The 22677-nt window shown below is 43.4% G+C and overlaps 1 protein-coding gene across 3 annotated transcripts in view; it reads left to right on the forward strand.

Moving 5' to 3' along the window:
* The window catches only part of LOC100721922 (inhibitor of carbonic anhydrase), a 62500-nt gene extending 42160 nt beyond the window's left edge, over positions 1-20340 (forward strand). For all 3 annotated transcript variants that reach the window (XM_063249023.1, XM_063249024.1, XM_013159756.2), the window contains 8 exons: positions 3691-3781; positions 4285-4341; positions 8137-8292; positions 11109-11250; positions 16251-16315; positions 16915-17099; positions 18447-18633; positions 20133-20340. In XM_063249023.1, the coding sequence (XP_063105093.1) occupies positions 3691-3781; positions 4285-4341; positions 8137-8292; positions 11109-11250; positions 16251-16315; positions 16915-17099; positions 18447-18633; positions 20133-20167 (918 nt within the window). In that variant the 3' untranslated portion in view covers positions 20168-20340. The remainder of the gene's footprint in view (positions 1-3690; positions 3782-4284; positions 4342-8136; positions 8293-11108; positions 11251-16250; positions 16316-16914; positions 17100-18446; positions 18634-20132) is intronic.
* The last annotated feature ends 2337 nt before the right edge of the window (positions 20341-22677 follow it).

The following is a 22677-nucleotide window of genomic DNA, read 5'->3' on the forward strand; positions in this document are numbered from 1 at the left end:
TTGGCCTTGGATTTGGAATGGCTGGCCCCCTTCCTGGAGGTCTGGGGACAACCTATTTATACCTTTAGCTCTGGGGAGGAAAGGATGGTCTTGCTTGTTTTTTTGAGACAGACTCTTGCTTTGCAGTTCAGGCTGCCTTGAATTCATTATATAGCCCAGGCTGGCCTCACTTTCATGGTGCTCCTTCTGCCTCAGGCTCTTATATTACAGGCATGTGCCAACACACCTGCATCGGGAAAGGATTGGTTGTTTTTTTTTGGGGGGGGTGTTGTGTTTTGTTTTTGTTCTTTTTTTTTTTTTTTTTTTTGGTATAGGGGATTGAACTCATAGCCTCGTGCTTGCCAGGCAGGTGCTTAATAGCTAAGCTAAATCCCTGGCCCTGAAAGAATGGTTTTTATGTCTACTTTTATCTTATACTGCTATTAGTTCTCATTAATGTAATGTTTTACGGCTGTACAGTAGATGTTGGGCAGAAGTGTGTTGTTATCAAAGAACATTGGGGATTTTAAACCTCTTATCACCATGGCTTCCCTGATGAATCAACAAAATCAAATCATTGAGAAGAGACAAAGTTGTCATATCTGTAACTCCTTTGAGCTGATGTCCTTAAGGCTTGTCCTTTTTTTGAGTTTTCTGATCATCAGAGGTAGGGTGAAGCTGAGCTTAAAGTTGAGACTTAAACTGGTGAGACCCAAATAAGTTTTTGTAGTAGGTTTAGGCATTGGTTTGAGGCTTATTATTGGGAGCTGTGGAATTCCAAAAGAAGTAAACTGGAAGATAGTTGTACAAACATGAACCAATGATGATTATCTAAGAATACTTATTAGTAGCCATTTTTACAGAGAACAGTTTAAAAGCCAGACCTAAATATTATCTTTTGTGATAGTTACAATCAGGCACTTAAGCAAAAGAATTCTTCCTTACAACCTCTTTGATCTATTTATCTTTTTATGGAGTTGACATAAGTGACTCCATTTTGATTTTGACAGCATTCATGTTTTTAACTATCTCCTCTTGTCCTGAAGGCCTTGTTAATTAGTCATCAGTTATTGTTGTCTCTCATCTTTAGAATGCTGTTCTGGTTGTTGATCTTATCTGGTCTCATTGGGAGGTAATTGATGATTTAGAGTTAGTGTCACAGCCCCTTGTCACTATATTGGAGCAACAAAGAGATTTAAAAGGAGCAAATCTTACCTTTAACCAAACCAAGAGTAAATAGAGAAAGAATGAACATGTATTTGCTTTTATAAAGGTCATTCTCTGCAAATATTCTGACAGATACTCTGGATTTCCTAGTTTTTTTTTTTTTTTTTATTTAAGAGGAAAAAGAGAAAAACACAAAACAAAACAAAGCGGTGTAAGGGTACACGTAATATAGAACTACAAAAAAAAAAAAACATAACAGTAAGAAATCACCTGTTAATAGATTACATATTATCATCTTGAAAATAGTTGCTCAAATCACATTATCAAAGAATACAAGGTGGACATTCAAACAGGGAGACTGCAAACAGCTGTGTTCAATGATCCAAAAACATTGATATAGTCAGCTATTTAACACCCCTAAACACACTTGCAGGGTTTTTTTTTTCCTTACAGTCTTCTTCACTGCTTTTTTTTTATGTTTGTTTTGTTTCTGGTAATGGGGATCAAACTCAAAACCTCGAACTTGCCAGGGAGGCATTTATGCCACTGAGCTAAATCCCTGCCCTTGTTCGTTTGTTTTTGTAACACGTTTAGTAGCTGCTTGGATTTGAAATTTTTCCTGGGACATTTTTATCTCAGTGTTAATTCACAGATGTTACATTTTCATTAGAAATGGCTAAAAAACAGACTTTTAAATAACCTTGACAGTAAATTGTCTTAGTACCAGCAAAAAGTAGAAAGAAGAACAAAGTCATTAGCTATTACCTAGGGCTGACAACTTTATAAGACCTTGAATGACAAAATAAGACTTTATGTGACCTCGAATGACAAATCATCTCAGTACAAGCAAAAACCAACAGAAAAGCAAATCAATCCTGGAACTGTAGTTTGAGAATCATTCTAAAGCTGTTTATAAGAAATGTTTTTGGCAAGTCTATCAAACAAAAATATTAATTTAAACTACAGAATTATGGGTGGTTAGGAAGGCTGCTTTGTTTTTTAGCATCCTGGAATAATCTTACCTTTCTATCTGTCAGGACCCAGCGTAGGCTAGCCCTGTGTAATCCAAGAGCCACTTTTTACTAGACAGTTGGTCTTGGAATTTGACTTATTCCTAATACTAACCTGTGTTTAGATACAGCTTGAACTCAGTCTGATTGTTTAAACCCTTTCCTTTAATCATTACCTTTGGGCAGTGTTTTCCCTTGATATTAATGTTTCATTTTATTTACATTTTCCCCCTGTATTTGGTATGGGCTTAGAGTTTGGGATTTAGTGTTTGAGGTTGTTGCCATGGGTGGAGGATGCATACCATGGGCAATGTGATCTTACACAGATTTTTTTCTTAATTATATTGTTTATTAACAAACCGTAGTATTTCCCCTAAGCTCAGGGGTTGGAGAAACATCCCATCAGGGAGAAAACTAAGTAGATTGGTATAGGCAGCTGCTTTTCAGTGGGACCTTGTCTGGCATATCCACGGTTGATTATAAACACATATTAACAGGCAAGCAAACACATGAGACATGTCAGACAGTTTCTTCCCTCCGGGATACTAATTTTTAGGAGAATCACAACAGGGATCTCCTGTAACAGTTCTGTTAACTATATAGAGCTATGGCAGTAAGAGTTAGAAGGCAGAAAGGCCATCAGAGTATGCAAGGGGACAGAGACTACTGAAAAGGTAGTTAGGGAGGAGAGCCTAGATGCCAAACAGGCCTGAGAGTGGCTGAAACCCAGACATTTTCAATTTGTGAAGAGCCAATAGGGAGAAGGCAGCTTGGATGTGGACAGTGTCCTTTGCCCCTGCCACATCCTGGAGGGGAAGCGCAGAGGCCCACTGAGCTTCTGGTTTAGGAAGGAGCTGATGGATGAGAGCGAGCAGAGAGTGTGCGCAGTGGGCAAAGAGGAGGGCGAGGAAGGCGGGAAAGGAATGGGAAGAACCCTCTGAAGCTGGGGGTGAAGAAGGGGTGGCAGGGGTGTCTGGTGAGGGGCAGGGTCTGCAGGATCCAGTTCAGGGTTAAGGACAGAATTGGAGTCGGCGTAGGTTGGTGATGAAGAAGGAGAATTTGGGAAGTAGTACAGGATTAAGCGTTGACTGAGAAGGTAAAAGAAAGCCTATACACTTGCCACTGTGCTGGATAATCAGATTGTCGAAGAATTTGTAAGTTGAAGGTCTTGCATTTAGGTTATTGATTATTATTTATTAATAGCATTACAGAAGGACACCTTTTTTTGTTTGATGTCTCTTGATTTGTTTGATGTCTTCTTTCTTTCTTTCTTTCTTTCTTTCTTTCTTTCTTTCTTTCTTTCTTTGTACCAGGAATTGATCTCAGGCCCTTGTGCTTGCCAGGAAGGCACTTATGCCTCTGAGTTATATCCCCAGCCCTGAATAGAGGGTTTTTAGGTTTTTAAAGAGAAGGAACACAGGCATGTCTTTGAGCAAAGGGCCAAATTAAAATTGTCCATAGTGGAATGGGTGGGTTCTCTAGGTAACAGGAAGACCAAAAAAATGGAGACACAGCTTTTTTTTCTTTACTTCAGAAAGGAGAAGCTGACGCCATGACCTTGGATGGAGGATTTATCTATATAGCTGGCCAGTGTGGCCTGGTGCCTGTCCTGGGAGAGAACTATGGTAAGCAGTGGGCGGCACTTCTCTGTGCATTTGTCTCCCTGCCCCATGGACAAGAGGGGACAGAAATAAGGAAATGATATAGTTCTGCAATAGGACAATAATAACTATTGCTGGAGTATAGGGCGCTCATAGGTAAAATCCTTCTTCCCAGAGTCAGAACCCATTAAGACATAGTTAAGCAAGAGTTAGCAGAAAGAGCTGAAAGTAACAGTGAGGGAGTGGTGAGGGGGGCCTGGTGCAGAGCCAGCCCGAGACCCTTTCCTTCTCTTCAGGAGTCACCTGCCTGAGAATCGAGGAGATTCTGGAATAAAACCTAAGATTCTGGAAAAAACCTAAGCAGGATACAGGGGCTTAAAAAAACTCAGCTAGTTCACGGCCAATGAGCTTGCTTAGTTAGTGGTTCTCATTTTATTTTTGCAAGTTGACACTGAGTAGCTCACACATTTGGGTGGAGTCATGTGAGAGTTTAATGCTATGAACCTTATGTCTGTCTTTCTTTTTAGGAACTAAAGGTAGCAAGGAGCAGCTTGGGTCTAAGTGTGTGAGTACACCCTTGGAAGGTGAGTGAGAATCAGTAACACAGGGCTCCCTTATTGGGGAAAGGCCAAAGAACGCCTTAAAAACAAGCAAAAATTATGCACTGTGGTGGGGAAAATATCAACAGTTCATTGTTGACATGCAAATCTGTCCTAAAACTGCACTGATTGTATCTGTAGGCTACTGTACAGTTCATAAAGGACTCTTGTTTGCAGTGCATCCATTTATTCTCTTCAGCAACTCTGCAGTGTAGGCACTATTCTCCTGTGTCACACAGATGGGGAGCGCGAGGCTCAGGGACTATGTGGCTTGCAGACAGCCACACAGCCCAGAGGTGACTGCGTCTGGGCTTGAGAGGAGGTGGAGGGACTGGAAACTCTGAGCCCTCCTATACTATCCTGTCATATGCAGCCTGCCCACCTCTGCAGGATGGTCAGCACCAGGCAGGAGTCATGCCTGGCATTTCTGGGGCTGAGTAGAGGTTTTGAGAGGGGAAAAAGGAGACAAATGAAACTCACATTTTAGCTTATAGCCTGCTGGAATGGCAGTCGCCCTGGTCTTTAGCAGAGAAGTTAATTTCCAGGGGACAGGCTCTTCTGTCTTGTGTCTGCAGAGAGGCAGAGAGGGTCTGTACCTGCCCCTCAAGTGAAAACGATAGAACATCGGTCCTTGGGCCAGTGGCATCACCATCACCTGGGGTTTATTGGAAAAGAAAATCCTTGGGCCTAACTGATCTTAGACCTGCTGAACCAGAAACCTTGTGGATGGCACTAGCAATCTATGCTTTAAGAAACTGAAAGCCACTGTGGTAGAAGTCCAGAGGTGAAAGGCAGGAGCTTACTTGGGTTTAGTGTAAGTTCCTATGAAACAGGATATCTGGAGAGCTGAGGGGGTTTAGAGCCCAAGGCACAGGCAGCATCATATGCATTCTGCCCCCTGCTAAGCACTGGGTCACAGAGGTCCTGCATCGTCCACATACCACAAAGATTCTAGAGTACAGGAAAGTGTCCTTTCCTTGGTCACTGGCAGCAGCTGCAGCTAGGACCACACCGCTCTCCCTCTCCATTGTCATGGCTGATATCTTTGAATTGAGTCCTCCCCAGTCCTAGGAGTGACTTTTCATCAATCACATACAGTATTCTTGTCTGATGATTTAGAGTCAAATACAACCCTGCTCGCTTCAGGAGTATTGGGATTTTTAGAAACTGCAAGGTTATGAAAATGTAGATCAATGAGGATGCTTCAAAGATGGTTCAAACACTGACAAAAAGGCTTCTCTGATGAAGTTTCCATCTGAGTAGAGACAGAGGGGGACCTGGTGTGTAATCAACACATACACATGCACATAAAGATGGAAGACAGTAATCAATGCCAAGCCAGTGCTGGTGGCAAAGGCTGGTAATACCAGCACTCTGGGAGGGTGAGGCAGGAGAATTGCAAGTTCAAGCCCAGCCTGGAAAAATGATTGATTTAGTGAGATTCTATCTCAAAATAAAAAATAAAAAGGACTGTGGATATACTTCAGTGAAAAGACTCTAGGTTCAATCCCCAGTACTGAAAACAAAACAAAACAATGCAAGAGGAACATCTGAAGAGATGCCCTGCAACTTTATTTGGCTCCTGGACTGGTATAATAGAGCCCACTCAGGTAGGTAAGGAATGGCTATGGCCTCAGGGGCATCTGCTCTGGTACTGCCTCTGTCACCAGCAGCACTCCTAGAGACCTATCAGAGTAATCTGCCCTTCCCAGCCCTAACAGAAGGCTCATGTTAGCACACCGAGTTCCCTTTCTCACTGTCTGGGATGGGTTTCACTGGCACTATTCTACTGAGGAGATATTTTGGACTCTAGGTGCTAAGTGGCTGAAATCATTAGGAAGAACCTCGGCTACCATGATGATTCCCAACCTTCCGTGTGGTCTTCCCACTTGTCCTCATGAATATGTAGAGGTTGGATTGATAAAATTGGGAAGTGGATATACTTCAGTGAAAAGACTCTATGATTCCCTAATTCTAAAGATTTAGGAATCTAATCTGACCAATTCCAGCCTGCACTTCAGGCTTTATTCAACAAGTATCATTCAGTTATATAATATTTGGAGAGAAACACCTGAAATAATAATCATAGTCTCATTAGAATTAAGAACAAAGCAAGAATACTCTCTTCCAAGAAAGATAACCTGTATTATTTTCAAAATTAATAGAATAAAATGAATTGTTTTTAATATGAGGAAGGGAAGAGATTAAATTGTTACTATTAGAAAATGATATTTTTGGAACCCTAGAAAATCAAGAGACATCCATCCAATAGGACATAACTTAGATTCAACCAGTAACAGAATGAGATGTCTGTATCTATTTCTACTGAATTTGAGAGATGTCCTCCACAGCATACTGTTAAGGAATAGAGCAATCTGCAGAAAAGAATGCATGGCAGGATTTCATTAATGTAGCAGGATATGTATGTAAATATATGTGGTTCATGTATGTAGACATGACTGGGGAGCAGTAGGGTGTGTTGGTTTGGTCCAGGACCTAATAATGATAGCTAGGGTAAGAAGACAGGTACAGGATATTCCAGGTCCCCAGAGAACGACAGTCAGGTGCCAGCAGCAGCAGCTCTTGAACACTTTTGCAGAGGACCCTGGAGGCACTGAAGTTGGATCTTGGCACACTATACACACATGTAGACACAGGCACAACTTTTTAATGAATATACTATAATACATTTCTAAATATGAATATTTATGTATACAGATCACATATTATAAAACATATAGGGTTTTTTTTTCCTAAAAGAGCAAACTTGGCCAGAAGACTTGAGTCTTTTCTGAGATGGCCTTGGTTTTTTGCTTGAATGGACAGGCAAAGTGAGAAATAAATAAAGAAATGCTTAAAAATGAAACACTCAGCCGGGGATGTAGCTCAGTGGCATAAGTGCCTGCCTGACAAGTGCAAGGTCCTTAGTTCAATTTTCAGTACCCAAAAAGAAAAAGAAAAAGAAACACTTTTGTATAAGGCATGTGATCATTCTGTCATTCTGTACTATAAACATGGGGAAGAAGGATGCAAGAGAGGAAGAGAGAAGGGAAGGAGTTTAAAAAAAAGGAATTTAAAAAAGTCATGTACATGTACCAACTCTCCATGATGAAGGTAACCATCATGTACTACAAACACCTACCAATACATTTTTAAAAAGAACTTGAACAGTTTTACAAAGCACTCCTTTAAGCAGGAGGGTATTTAAGACGGGGAATTAAATGTTAGCAGAAGTGAACTCGGGTCCTGGAATGACTCCCTCCAGAGTGGAGTGGAACTGACTCCCTAGGGGAGCTGCCACTTCCAAGGCTTCCCCCAGTACCACGACTTCCAGGCGTGCCTGCAGCTGAGATCCAGGGAGAGGAGGCCGGAGCCAATATCTCCTCTGCTGCTGCTGCTGCTGCAGTTCCTGCAATAGCCCCTAATCTGCTAGGGTGGAGAAGGGGAACTAGAAAGCTGCATAGAAAAGTCTCACCCTTCCAGACTTTGTTTCCTAGCAAAGGAGCTAAAGAGGAAGCCAGAGGATCCTTGCCTCATTTCCACCTTCCTTATCTTACAATCCTGTTTTACACTAAGAATATAGCTGCAAGAAAGTGCTGAAAGTGTGGTTTCCGCAATCCTAGCCAACAGAGATGAAATGCAAATAGTGAATACCCAATTCACATCCTTGACCACATTCAGATATCATTAAATGGCCTGGTTGGAGGAGAACTCGTCAGATCTTGCTTTTATTTTCCCTAAACAACAGAAGAAATTGCATCTTGCTGTCTTCTCTGCAAGGTTATTATGTTGTGGCTGTGGTTAAGAAAGCAGACACTGGTATCACCTGGAACTCTCTGCGAGGCAAGAAGTCCTGCCACACTGCAGTTGGTACTTCCGCAGGCTGGAACATCCCCTTGGGTTTAATATACAACCAAACCGGGTCCTGTAAACTTGGTGAGTGTGTTCTGGAGGAACTGTGAGAGCCCCTTCCCTGGGCCTGGGCCTGGGTAGGGTAGAAATTCAGTTCCATTGTGAAGGGCAAAGTATACTCTGTTTTGTTTCTTTTTTTTTTACTGGTACCAGGGATCAGACTCACGACCACGTGCTTGCAAAGTCAGACACTTATGCCGCTAAGCTAAATCCCCAGCCCTGGGCAAAGTATACTCTGGGTCAGGTGGAGCCAATGGCTTAACAGACAGTAAGGGCCAAGCAGGTCCTCCCCTTTCTCTTGGCCCACTTGTTTCTTAGGAGGGCGGGTATCTCTTGGTCCCAAGGGAAGACCTCAGGGAAATAAGCCTATCATATCTCAAAAATGGCTTGGGGAACAAGCAAAGGATGGGTGGAGTAGTGTGTGGGGGTGTATGTGTGTGTGTGTGGGTGATCTTCACATATTTACCAAACTGTCCACTTTCTTAATTACAAATCTACCTTGAAGCCTTGTCCTTCGTTCTGCATCTTTCACGTTTATCTGTCTCTCTTGGAATCCGTGTTGGTCATTTCAGTACACTCTCGTCAGTACCTAAGAGGTTTCTGCTCTTCTTCTTTCCCAACCACATGACAAATCCCAGGTCTGCATGAACCCAATTGCCTGCTCTCCTCTGCAGCTGAGCAGCTGCACACAGCTGGCAAACATCACAATGCAGCAGAACCATGGTCTCAATGGAAATGCTTTAACTACCGGCCTTCATGGGTCCTCAACTTCATGAGTGCCTATTATTGTTCTTTTCCACATCCTACACATTCCATAATTACCTAATGTCCTCATTGTCCATAAACCTCAAAGTATATCCATCTGCTAGTCTTTCTCAGCAGATGATCCATCCTGTACCTGCAGGAGACAGACAAGGCCTCCAGACAGCAGGCTCTCCTCAGTCTCCCCCCTCCCAAGCAACCCTCTATTTGCATTTGGGTGTGGGTCACTTCCCTTCACAGAGCTTCAGGCCCTTAGCTGTTATTTCTTTCCCTGGTAGATCCAAGAATTTCTTGCAATGTATAAGCACTTAGTATATCTTCCATCTTTAAACATTTCCCCTTTCCAACATTCTCCTCCAACTTCTGCAATTCTCTTTCTCCTCCCCTTTACTGCTAGATAAAACCATTGTCTGAACGACCCACCTTCCACTTGCTCCCCAGCTCCCTGCTGCCCGGCTTGTCTGCATCTGCTGCAGGCCACCAGTGACCCCTGTGCTGCCCAGCTGGAACTGTGTGTTCCAGCTGTTTCCTCCTGACTGCTCAGCAGTGTTTCCTCAAATTGCCTTGGAGCACGGAAAACACACTGGCTTGGTTTTTCTCCTACTCCTGCAAGGTCCCCCTTTACTAACTCAGTTAAGGTGTGTTTCAATTGCATAAGGCAACTGTATTCCTAAATCTAACCCTACGCAGTCACATCCGCATGTGCAGCCTCAAGTTCCCTCGGGAGTGCCACTCATAAAAGGCTGGGCACTTGGTAAGTGTTGTCCTTATTACTGATAGTGTATCTGAATAGTGATAACCATCAGGTTCTTAATCCTAGTAAATATTTCTCCTTGGTGCCAGACATGAGCATGTTGAACTGTCTGGTTGGCTATCTCAAAAGCATATTGTGTATTCTTCCCAAAACTAAGTGCATCTTCCTTGCCAAGCTTGGTTGTGTTTCAGGGCTACCTTGGGTGGTAGAGGACCCCACACTTCATCCAGCTGGCCCAGTTGTACATACAGCATGTCAGCCTCCACCTACCTGTCCATTATCAGCAATACTAGTTTCTCCCCCTTCCAGCCATTTCCCGGCCTCTTGCTCTACTGTGGCACATGCTGCCCTCATCTTCCCTGGACCACTGCAATAGCCAGTCACCCTGAGCCCACCTGCCCCTCTGCCAGGCTGATGTTTGCAAGGTACTTATCTGACTATCTATTGCACTGTAACCCTGACCCAGCATTGTCTAAAACCCTTCATTGCCCCTGGAATAAACAGCAGTAGCTGCAGTGATTTGAGAGAGCCCTTGTGGTCTAGACCCTGCTCCGCCCTCACTGCTTCTCTGTGGGTCCAGCCCTAGTGACCTGCATTAAACTCTCTGTGCCATGTTCCCTGGCCCAGCCCAACACAGGCCTTTGCAGGTGCTGCCCCTGTCCGGAAGCTCTCTTCTACTCTCCACTTGGGGGTGCTTAGCCTTCATCTTTCATCCTAAAGCTTCTCCCTAAACGCTGGGCCTATGGAGGGCTCCTCTACCTTCAGTCTTGTGGAACCATATTACTTCTACAGAGTCGGAGTTAGGGAAGGACTTGAATTCACTGGGGTGGTTAACTGAGTTCCGGCTGTTTCTCCATGGGCCGTAGGTTCCTAGAAGGCAGGGCCTGTGTCTGATTTTCTTATTGTGCTCCCTGTGAGCACTGGGCTTGGTGACTGTGTCTCTCTAGACTCTTCCTGACTTGAAGTCACAACGGCAAACCTTGTAGGGAGAGAAAAGGGCAGCCCAGGGCAGAAAACCAACCACAGCTTTCTCTTTTTTACTCTCATGGTGCTAAAATCCGTGTCCCACCCCTCGGCACTGCTGCCTTTTTCCAGGACAAGGTGGACTTCTGTGAGCTCAGATTCTGACCCATCTCGAGTTAGTTTCCCTTTACTTTGCTCCAGCTGAAACTTCTTGTTTTTTAATTTCACAGGTACTTGTTCATAGTGATAAGCTGCTAAGTAACTGCATCTATCTTTACCATTATTCGGACAGTTTCAGGGATGATTCTGAGGCTTCGCTGCTGTCATAACAAGAGCTGACTTTGGGCCCCCTTCCTCACAGATGAGTTCTTCAGTCACAGCTGTGCCCCTGGGTCTAATCCAGATTCCCAACTCTGTGCTCTGTGTGGTGGCAGCAGCAGTCCCAGCCACTTGTGTGCTCCCAACAGCCAGGAGAAGTACCACGGCTCCAGTGGGGCTCTCAGGTGAGTGGTGTCTGTCCACTCCCTTGCTGTCTGTACCTACCAGTGAGTCCTCATCATCTTATCCTTTTCATTGGCCCAGCATCTTGGTGTTGATTTAGAGGGACCCAGAGTCAGAGAACAGAACTGCCACAGTTCTGAGTAGCCCGTATACCTGAAGTCTAGCCGGGTTCTGGAGAAGTCTCCTATACACCCAGGTGCCCAGGGAGCCCACGACCCTGGAGAGGAACCAGAGTGATATATGGTTACAAAGCCACCTCTCTGCTTTAATTTGGCTCCTTTCTTCTGTGTGATTATACTCAAGTCATGGAGTCCATCAGAGCCTCAGTTTAAAATCACAAGAGAGACACCAGATACTTTGCTTCTTATATCTGGCTGATGGATATCATTTAAAAATAGATTTTCCTAGGCTCCTCTACCCACCCAAGAGACCCTTGCTGAGACTTAATATGTGCAGGTGCTATTCTAGGTAAAGTCTTATCTCTGTCCCTGAAAGTCCCTTGGGAAAAGTAGTACAATAAACACATAAAGGATAAGACCCTTCCCAAATGTAAGTGTTGTGGAAGAAACAAAGGGGTTGTGTTAGTCAGCTTTCTGCCACTATAACAAAACACCTGAGCTAATAAGCTTTTAGAAACAAGAGGTTATTCTGGTTCATAGTTTTAGAGAGGCAGTGAGACCTGAGAAAAATCTGGAGGAAGAGTGATACGGGAAGAAAGGTCATCAAGGAAAAGGGAATGGGGTGAGGCAAGTCACGTGGTGCTGAGGCCAGTGAAGAAAGTCTATGGGGTCAAAGTGTGGAGACGGAGGGGTCTGGTGTGTGACCTGCTGGAGCAGCAGGCATTGGCCTGATAGGCCTGCTTAAGATGGTGGCTCTGTTTCTAAGTGTGCCAGGTATTGCTGGACACTTTGAGGCAGTAGGACTGTGTTGTCCAAATAAAGGTATGTGGACCATGTCTGAGACTTTAGAAAGGACTCTTTTATTCAGTCACCAGCAGTCTACTCTCCATGCGGCCCTCCTCAGAGAATTGTTTGTTTCATAGGTCACACATAAGTTACAGAAATGTATGCTGAACGTTAGAGCTAAACTGAAATAGTTTAATTTTTCTTTATATCAGAAAGTACATTAGTATCAGGTTCAATCTCATTTTGATATCATTATGATGGCAACACAGAGGATCTGGAATTGTTCTTTTTTAGAGCCACATCACACCCAGAAAGAGCAATCCTAGCTTCAGTCAGCTCACTCTCCGTGCCTCCTATTCCCTGCTTTTAATTTCATGACTCAGTCGCCACTGCCCCTGCTGACCCTCTGCCCACTGATCCCATGCTCTTCCCTGCTCTCACATCCTCTCCATGTCCTTGCTTTCCCTCACTTCTCCGCACATTTGCTACAACCAGCCACACAGGAAGACTACTTCTGCCCCACCTCCGCCTTTGGTCTATCATGCAGCTGAAACAACTTTTAATTCACCAAATGCCTCCATGCTGCTAAATAGCAAAGCCAGCCAAAGTCTCTAATTGAATGTTAAAGCATCACTGGCCATGCCAATTACTTCCTCCTGGTATATGTATTTTCTATCTTGGCTGCTAGAAGACCAGATTCTTGGATACCTCTCTCCGTTTCCTGATATTGCACCTCGGCTCTTTACTATCTCTACTTCACTTTGCAGTCTTCTTTCCCAGCATGCTGACATGCTCTAGGGTGCCATCCTTGCATCCTTCTCTCTTCGTGCCCCACATTTTGTGAGTTTATTTAGTCTCTATCCATCCCTAGCTTGACAGTTCCCAAGTTCACATTCTGGTTCAGGTGTCTCCCCAAAACTCCAAATAAAGCTCCAAGCTCGTATATTCAATGCTTAGTTTATATTTCTTTTGGTTATTTAACCACTATCTCAAATTTGAACATTCAAAGCTGAGCTCCTGAAATGTCCACATTGCCACCCAAATATGCCTTTTCAGTCTTCCCCATCGCAGTTAAAAGAAACCCCATTTTCCCTTGTGGAAAGAACCTCTAAACCTTGCCATTATTTATGTCTCCTCTGTTCTCTCACACTCCATATATGTATGATTCACCCTCAAATCATGATGGTCCTACCTTTAAAAAGGTACCCAGGATTGACCTAACCACCATCTCCACTGATATCATCCTGACTGATAACACCATCTCTCTCTTGATTTTTATACTAACCTAATAGGCCTTTATGCTTTTTTCCTGTCCTCTTTCTCCACACAACACACTGTCTAGGGTTGAAACATAAATCATTAGGGATTCTGCCCAGAGTCCCTAATCATCTTTCATATTACTCAGAATAAAAGCCAAAGTCCCTTTTGCCATTTGTGATCTGGGGAGATCCCTCCTGACCTCATCTCTATTTCCTTTTCTCTTGTATTCATGACTCAGTCGCCACTGCCCCTGCTGACCCTCTGCCCACTGATCCCATGCTCTTCCCTGTTCTCACATCCTCTCCATGTCCTTGCTTTCCCTCACTTCTCCTCACATTTGCTCTGCTCCAATAATCTCAGCAATCTGATCCCCAGATTGGGGACCAGCGCATGCCAGCACGGGGCCTCTGACTTGCTTAACCCCCTTCAGAATGGGAATAAATGCTCTTCCTCCTCACCTGGCCACGGCTTATTCACTCACTTCCTTTTGGACTTCTCTGGGAAATCGCTCCTGGATGCCATCTCTAAAGTCTCACAGCCCTGTTTCTTACTTTGTTTTTTGCAGCACATACTCTGAAGCTTTTGCCATAATTTAGCTACTCAACTTGTGTCACGTCTCTTTTATCCAGTATCCAAGGACTTTTTTGGTGTGAGAAAACCTCAAAAGAACAGGCTTATGCCGGGGGAAGTTTTAATATGTGTTCGAGGGGCTCCCCCCATGTAAGGGCTGAGGGCTGAGTCTCAGGAGGCAGCCAAGGTGCTTAAAGGGGGCACTGCCAGATAATATTCAGGATGTGCACTCCAGATAAACAATGGATGACTTTGTAGTTTGAGAAGACTCTCTACTTCTCATTTGCTCCTTGCTGCAGGGTGGTTTTCTCTGTCTCAATCCACATGGACCAGGGTCCCTGTGTTCTCACAGGATCTCATCTGTAAAGAAGCAAGCAGAGACCATAAAATAGGAGTCTCAATTCTAGGGGGAGAGGGTTGTCAGCTCCTTACTAGAGGAAACCTTCCTGCCCAAACAGGTCATGCAGTGAAGTGATATTTAAAGACACAGCTGCTTCCACTGAGACCAGGTAGATTGAAATGGGCTAAGGCCGAGGGTGTCATTCTCAAAAAAGTAACTGGGCTCAAGGGAACATCTGGGAGCCACAAGTTTGAAAGTAAAATTACACAAATTTTTATGTTTTATAGATTTGAAAAATCACATTACAGTTATGTAGGGTGGCTGGTACAAAACTGAACAACATATAAGTAGAAGAGTTTCCACAGAAATTCACGTGGTGCAATTTGGTCTGTAACACGGATGACATTGCAAATCACTGGGGAAAAGATGAATTTGAGAGATAACATAGAATAGTGCTGAAAACCGGCCCCAGATCTGGTGACCCTGGCATGAGTACTCCGTGAAAACTGGTCCTGGAAGCTGGACAGGGAAGGCAGTATAACTACTTGGTGGTGGTTAGGAAGGTTGATTGCTTTTCAGCATTTGAATGGGCAGGAAAGAAGGATCCATTGCTGAGAGTTGTGTGGGTTAAGGGAAGGATTTGGATCTTAAATAAAAGACAGATAAATGCTGATAAAGGTTTCAAGTGAACACAGGCAAGTTATTACATGAGAGAAAGAGTATCTAGATGCAGAGTACCTGGTGAGACACCTTTGCAGGGGGATGGGAGGAGAGATAAAAGAGACCTTCCTTCTTTTATCTGCCTGGTGAGAGAGAATCACTGGGAACATGCTGGCGGGCCTGGAGGGCAGATGCAAGGAGAAAGTCATATAATGATTTTTGTAGTTCACGGGGAAGCAGGAACACACATCAGAGTATGTGAGTATAGGGGAGGAGCAGAGTGTGGAGGGACAGGTTTGTGGAAGGCGGGCTACTTCAGGGTAGGCCTGTGGCTGTCTGAAGCAGCAGTCCTCACTTAAAGCTGATTCGAGAGTCCCATCTCGAGTTTCTCACCCTGCAGCAGGTCTGGTGGAGCAATCCTTCAGTTTCTAACAGATTTCTCCCTGATACAGATGCTGCTGGTTCCTAGCCTACACTTAGTGAACCACTGATTTACAGTAGAGCAAGGCTGGAAGGAATGAGCAGATGAAGCTAATGATCAGGAAGGTCTCTGTCCACCTAACCTTAAGGGCACCTAGGATAGATGACCATCATGACCCAGGGAGCAATTCTGTGAAGGGGTGTGAAGGAAAGAGGTAGGGTGAGAGACTTCAGTAAATTTGAGCAGGAGTAATTGACTGTAGTGGACATGGAGGTACCTAAAGTCAGGAGAGAGTGAGATGGAGAGAGGTGCTCCTGATCATTAATACTCACTTCCAACTGACTGAATGACACCAGCCTGATTTTTTATGTGTTACTCTTCAAGGTTATATCCTACACTCAGACGCACACTGATCATGGGGTTAGGGGTGAACAAATGTTCAGTTAGGCACATTCTTTTTAATACTAAACAGACACGAATGAGATGCATCTCCTTCAAAGTCACATCTTCTACACTCATTGTAACCCTGATGTTATGAATTTTGGTCCAATCAGAGAGTCATCCCTTGGATATCCCTGTTCCCAAGACAACATGAGCATCTCCTCTAGAGAAACTCATGGTGATCTGAAACGAGGACCTAAACAATGCTTGTCCATGACTTAAACTCAATAGACAGCTCTCTCTTTTTATTCCTGTCTCACTCTACTGCCCAGGGATGACATGGGTGTTGCAGTTGCTTGGGAGGAAATGTTGGATATATGGAAGGGGTGTGATTCCCTCTTGCTGCCTCCTAATCCTCCCTCCCTTCCACTCCCACTGCTCACTGACCTGGCCCTTCCTGTGCAGGTGTCTGGTGGAGAAGGGAGATGTAGCCTTCGTGAAGCACTCTGCAGTACCACAGAACACTAACAGTATGTACCTGCATTTTCTCTGCTACCTTAGAAAACTCTGAGTCTCTCGTGTGGAATCACTATTAACAGGGACATTTTATTAACCTACCAGGACCCAGTGACATTAATAATATAAGGTCATAATAGTTTCAACTTGGGGAATGAGATAATTCTTCCTAAATATTTAGATTCCAGGGTGGACAGTGATTATCACATTAGCCTTGGTCTCAGCAGACAGTGAGGCTACATGTCTGACTTTTGTGATTTATGGCATTTTATATACATTATATATATATATTCTGCATGCAAGTTTCTGCCGGCCATACATATAAAAAAATATCTTGTCCCTCTCTGTGGCTTGTCTTTTCACTTTTTTAATGGTGTGTTTTAATAGAACTTTCTTAATTTTAATATACTTCAATTTATTTATCTTTTCCTTTCTGGTTAGTTCTTTTTCTGGCCTGTTTTAAGAAATCTTTACCCTTAATAAGACTGAAAATTTTCTAACCAAAAAGGTTTTGATTTTGTGTGTGTAGTGACTCCCACACATGTCTCCTCCTGAGGTGAAGGTGCCTTGACCAAGGCTGTCAGCTGTGGCTAATCCAACTTTCTCCTCCCAGGGGAGAATCCCGAGGTGTGGGCTAAGGGTCTGAAGCAGGATGACTTCGAATTGCTGTGCCTCGATGGCACCAAGAAGCCTGTGACAGAGGCTAAGAGCTGCCACCTGGCCATAGTGCCAAATCACGCTGTGATCTCAAGGAAAGATAGGGCAGATTTTGTGCGCAGAATACTCTTCAACCAACAGGTATGGGCTTGCAGGTCCCTCTCTGTGCCAGCCACAGATGCACCCAGCTAGCCTCACACACTCCCTGGTCAGTGGGACCTGGGTCCCCCAACCTTGCCTGTGATTACCACTGGTGCTGTGTTTATGTCCTGCTCTGGGGATGTCTAGGACTGAGAAAAGCTTAGACGTGTGAGCCTCTGAGTATTGGCTTAAGATTCACTTGAGCAGATTCCTGGCACCTTTGTGGACTTGATCAATTACTCCATGAGAGTGAACCTTTTCTTTCTCTTCTGTGTCAATGGTAAAGGAGTTGGCACAATGCCCTTCTTGCCAGGCTAAGCTTAAATGCAGGAAAAGCAGAATGGAAGTTGCTCTGCCTGACCTGTGGGTGGACCCAAATGTGTTTTTGCAAGCTGGGCACTGTTTTTTGTTCTTCATTGTGTTTTAATATTTGCTTGCAATACAGAATAATGATAGCCATCCTGGGGTATTGTTACATTCAAACAACATATCCAGATAATCTTGGGGAAAGCCAAAAGCTTCCTCTGCTTTAACACCAGCTTCCTCATTCTTGGAGGTTCTACACATGAGAAATTTGTGTTTTAATATATACCACACATCCCAGTTAGAGAATCATGATCCAGGAAAAGCTGTCAGCATGAGAGGTTCTTATTGTGGGCTTTTAACATGTTCCTGCCAGATTGAACCACTGATGCTACAAAAAGATCTAACCACTTTTATTAGTCTTTTTACTAATAAAATTAATAAAAAGCCCCCCCCAGAGGGACGTCATGCACCAGTGGTACAAGCCACATAGCAGGGAGGCATACAAATTATGACCCTGTCATTGAACATGTGAAAAGGCATAGATAGACTGTCACCTTGGCCACAGCAAAATGGGCAAAGGAAGAATGGGGAAGGGAACAAAAAGGCAGAAATGATTGAGCACCCAAAGCTGACGCAGATCAGAGAAGAGGCAAGATAGCGAGGGATTCAAGCAGCAGAAAGATGTGGAAGTATGATGCAGAAATCTGAAAACATTTGTCTATGGTTGGCAGCAAAGTGGCAGTCTTGGAGCCTTTTCTACTTACCAGCTGCTTTACATACATCTATTTATAAGTGGGTGAACTAAGGTTCACTGAACTCAATAGAGAATTTTCCTCAAGTTACATAACAAAAAAAAATCAGGGCCAAGATTTGAACTCAGAAACCATGCTTCTCTGTGCACTGCCTAAGCTGCTGCTATGTCTCAGGTTTCCCAGAGGCTGGAGCTGAACAGTCCAGAAGACTCAGGTCTCCCTAAGCAGAACCCACAGCCCCATACTTTCTGAAGCCCATGGTCACTCACTGTCTGTATGTCTGACCCAGGAGCTCTTTGGAAGAAATGGATTTGAATATATGATGTTCCAGATGTTTGAGTCCTCAAACAAGGACCTGTTATTCAGCGACGACACAGAATGTTTGGCAAGCCTAGGGAACAAAACAACGTATGAAAAATTCTTAGGTCCAGAGTATCTTACGACTATGGCTAACTTGAGACCATGCTTACACTCTGGTAAGTATAATGGAACACCACGGAACATACCACAGGGATCAAAGCAAACATGTTTGTATTAAGGACTAGGGTACCACTCCATGGGCTGGTACAAATAGGAACACAAAGATGTGGGGGCTTCCTTCTGCCCCACAAGAAGACACAGAATCACTAGAGGGGTCACTTAGTTAGACCACAATGAAAGACACTATCTGGAAAAGGTTAAATTGTTTGGGGGAGGCACTAAGTACAGTAGACCATGGGGTCGCTGAGGAATTGAACCTTTTGTCATGTGGGCTTCCTTTCTGTTAATAAAGTGAAAATGAGTGTGAACAGTGGAGGACCCCCTGGAACACCCTCCTTAAACAAAGAACAGTTACTTCCACTTTGGCTAATCTGGCCCTATCTCCATGTACGGATACGTACAGAGCTGGCTGGGCCATTTCCTTTGCCCTTCAATTGGCTCTAAGCAATGTAAACTGGGCCTGCTGAGGCACTGATGTGTAATCTTTGAAACTAGGCAACAGTTTCCCCATCCTGTGACTCCCAAAGAATGGTTGAGCCGGGCAGGATGAAGAGCTCCAGGGCTGTCAGCTGGGTTTGAGCCTCAACATAACAGGCGATGACTTCCCATAGCAGAAAAGTTTGCACCTTAGAGCTGAAACATCAGCCCCCAAAACATTAAATGCCACCTCAATTGTGTTATGCAGGTTGGTCTTTCTGCTTATCCTTCTCTCTGTATATTGCAGAGGTGCTTTCAAGTCTCCTACATAGCCCAGCTCACAGGACTCACTATCTCCTGCCATTCTCACAGGCACTCATCCTCAAACCCCTGCTTTCTTCACAAATTAATAAAACCTGGGTTGAGGTCTTTGTTCCAACGGAACTCCATCCTGACTGGATTTAGGACCCCTTGGCTCCTCATGATTATTAATATGCCTTGGTGTCTTTATTCTTACCATAGGTTGCACTGGAAGATTGGAATTAACTTGCTAGAATTCCAATAGCATTCCCACGGGATTACAAATATAAACTTCCCAGACCACGATGAGGATGGGAAGTGAGCACCTCGGTGTAGGGAGAGGGCTTGGGAAATGACACACACTATGTATTCCACCACAGAGGACACTCCCCAGTGGTTTTAAGTGAAATGTATAAACAGTGTTAATAGAAGCAAAAAAAAAAAAAATCAATGCTGCAGCAGGCCCTTTCTCCTTATGCATATTTTAGATGACGTAGCTATATCAAAAACAAGGACTCTGGAGTAATAACATTAGCGATGGGACAATGAAATTGTTGACAGTGTTTCTAAATTTTTGTTGAACTGTATGGAGATGATAAGACAGGAGAAAAGGAAAATTCAGATATTTAAGGTCAGCAGTTATAATGGGATGCAGACTATATCTGTGTGTGTTTTAAGAAGTCTTTATTAACTATCATTTACTGTTAGAAAATGGGAGCAGAACTGTTAGTGAGCACTGGCAGCACCTGATGGTCTTTCCTTGTGTTATTCTTCACAGAACTTCTGGATGCCTGTCTCTTCCACAGGAATTAAATATTGATTGGGGTGGGCAGCCACCCAAATGCCAGGAGCCCCAATATGGTGGGACCAATTCTCATTCATTTCCATGTAGATGTCTGATAATGTCAATTATTTTTCTAATTCTGAATTATAATTGTGCAAAAATTAAAGTTAATAAAAATTACATCTTAGAAAGCTTCATTAAATGCTCTCATTTTTTGGAGAAAAATATTTCTTGATATTAAAATTATGCTTCTGAATTTAATATATCCTTTTGAAAGAACTCTACAGCATAACCTCATTTGCTCTTTTTATGTTTCAATTATTTTACCCAGGAGTCACGTCCTCCAAATGTAATTTAAGCAATAAATCTGCCTGAAGGAAGTCTGAGTGGTGATGAGGTTACCTGATGGCCCTGGTGTGTGCGGGCTTACATAACGAAAGAGAGGAGGGATGATTTTGTGATTTTAAAAGCATATTTTAACATTTGACATTAATAATAAAAAATTAAAATTTTAGCTCAGACTTATTGAAAAATATTAAAATTAATGCAAAAATCAAATCTTATTACTCATTTTGTCAACTTCCTGAAAGTGTGACGACTGATATACTTAGTTCTTTCAGAACAATTTCTTATCACAGATTTTGTAATTTACTCCAGATTACCATTTACTAAATACATAAACTGCTACCTATTTAATTGGTTTCTATAGTTTCACTCTGTGGTAGCACCTCAGTAAATGGAGAATGGGACTTGCGGCCATATGTTAAAGTCAGATTTATGTTTATGGGTGTTTTGTTTTGTTTTGAGACAAGATCTGGTTATGTAGCACAGGCTGGCCTTGAAGTTTCCGTGATCCTCCTACCTCAGCCTCCTGAGTGCTGGGATTGCAGGCATGCCCCACCGTGCCTGGCAAGAGTCAGACTTAGGATTGTGGACTTCACCTTCTGCCTCTGAAAGAGCACCCAGTGCAAGATCTGTGTTCCTTCCATAAACAACTAGAAATCAGAACAAAATATACAAAACAAGCGTTTATGAACAGTAGACATGAGCAGTGTGGGCTTAGGGTCCTTAAAACAAGGGAAACAAAACGTGAGCAGATTATGGCCGTGCTCTCTGCCTGGAAGAAATTTCTAAATTGTGGTACAGGGTGAGGGAACCCATAACCATAACCCACAGCACTGAGTCAAGGAAACAGAGATGAGAAGTTGAGGAGGCCACAGTGGCTGGGATTTGAGGAGCTGAATTACAGAAAGGATGGAACTTCACAGAGAAAGACTCCCGGGATCTGTTTAGCAGTGTCATTGAGTCTAGCAAAATACTTACCTGCATGTGCGTGAGGTGAAATTGAAAAGAACTTGGAACATTTTGACATCTTACCTTAGAGGAGCTAGGAGCAAAGGTGTGCTGGAAAGTCTAGAGAAGTGGAAGTGCTGTCTTTAAAAAGTACCCTTAGGAAACAAAAACAAAAGTGCTAACTCCTTCTGAGCTCCAAGCTCAAACTCCTTATGTACTGAATGAACCACCAAGTCTTCTCTTCCAGTCCGTTTAACTGCCAGGGCTTAAGAGCCCCTTTAAGGGTGTCAGAAAAGACCCTCTTCCCAAACTAGAATTTAGTCCCCAGAGTCAGCAGGAAGAGCCCATGGATCAGGAATTCTTGATCCAGGAATTTCTAGGGGCCAAACACTCAATGACATGTTTCACATCTGGTCCTACACTGTCTTCCAGCAGGCTGTCCCCAGGGCTTCTGGAAGATTCTCCTCTTTACAAATCATCAGGTTCTGTTGCCCAAAGCCTTAGATACTGTTGACTCTAAGACATGAGTTCCTGTCATCTGTTTCTTCTGCAAGGAAAATGAACTTGTAGTCCTAATTGGCAGAGCTGAGAGAGGAGCTTGAAGACTTTGATATAATGTCACTGGCATGAATGATTGCTGTATCTCATCTCCACTCCTCCCTATTCTAAGAACTTGGAAAGATGACCAAAGACTTCAACATATTTGAAGTACTAATAAACCCCACTGAAGATTAATAAAAGCCAGAGACTCACCTTAGTCTCTCTCTCTCTCTCTCTCTCTCTCTCTCTCTCTCTCTCTCTGTCTCTCATATACATACACACACACACAGGTCTTTGCATATATTTTGTGCATTGATTGCTTCAGTTCAGTGATTCTTCTGAAACCCCGTAATCCCTTCGCTCAGAGAAGGCTGGGGATGTTAATCTATTTTTAGGCAAATAATACCCTATAGGGCTGCCAAGACCTAGCTGAATTACACATAAAGACAACTTGTATATATTTAGAAAGGTCTGCCTATTGGTAATATTTAGGACAACTAAAAAGGCAAAATTGTTTGATTATGTACACCAAGAACTGATTGACAGAAATTGTAAGTCTGTAAATCGGTGTAAGTTGGAGGTTTGTTTTGAACACTGGAAACACAGTGAACTTTGAGTTTTCTTTTTCTGTGGAACATCCTCATGGAAAGTGGGGACATTAAACACTGCTTGGCTGTAGGGGCAGTAGAGAGATCAGTGTTCTGTT

The sequence above is a fragment of the Cavia porcellus genome, unplaced genomic scaffold (genome assembly GCF_034190915.1).
Source record: "Cavia porcellus strain 051 isolate PalLab524CR breed Dunkin Hartley unplaced genomic scaffold, mCavPor4.1 scaffold_5, whole genome shotgun sequence".
NCBI lineage: Eukaryota > Metazoa > Chordata > Mammalia > Rodentia > Caviidae > Cavia > Cavia porcellus.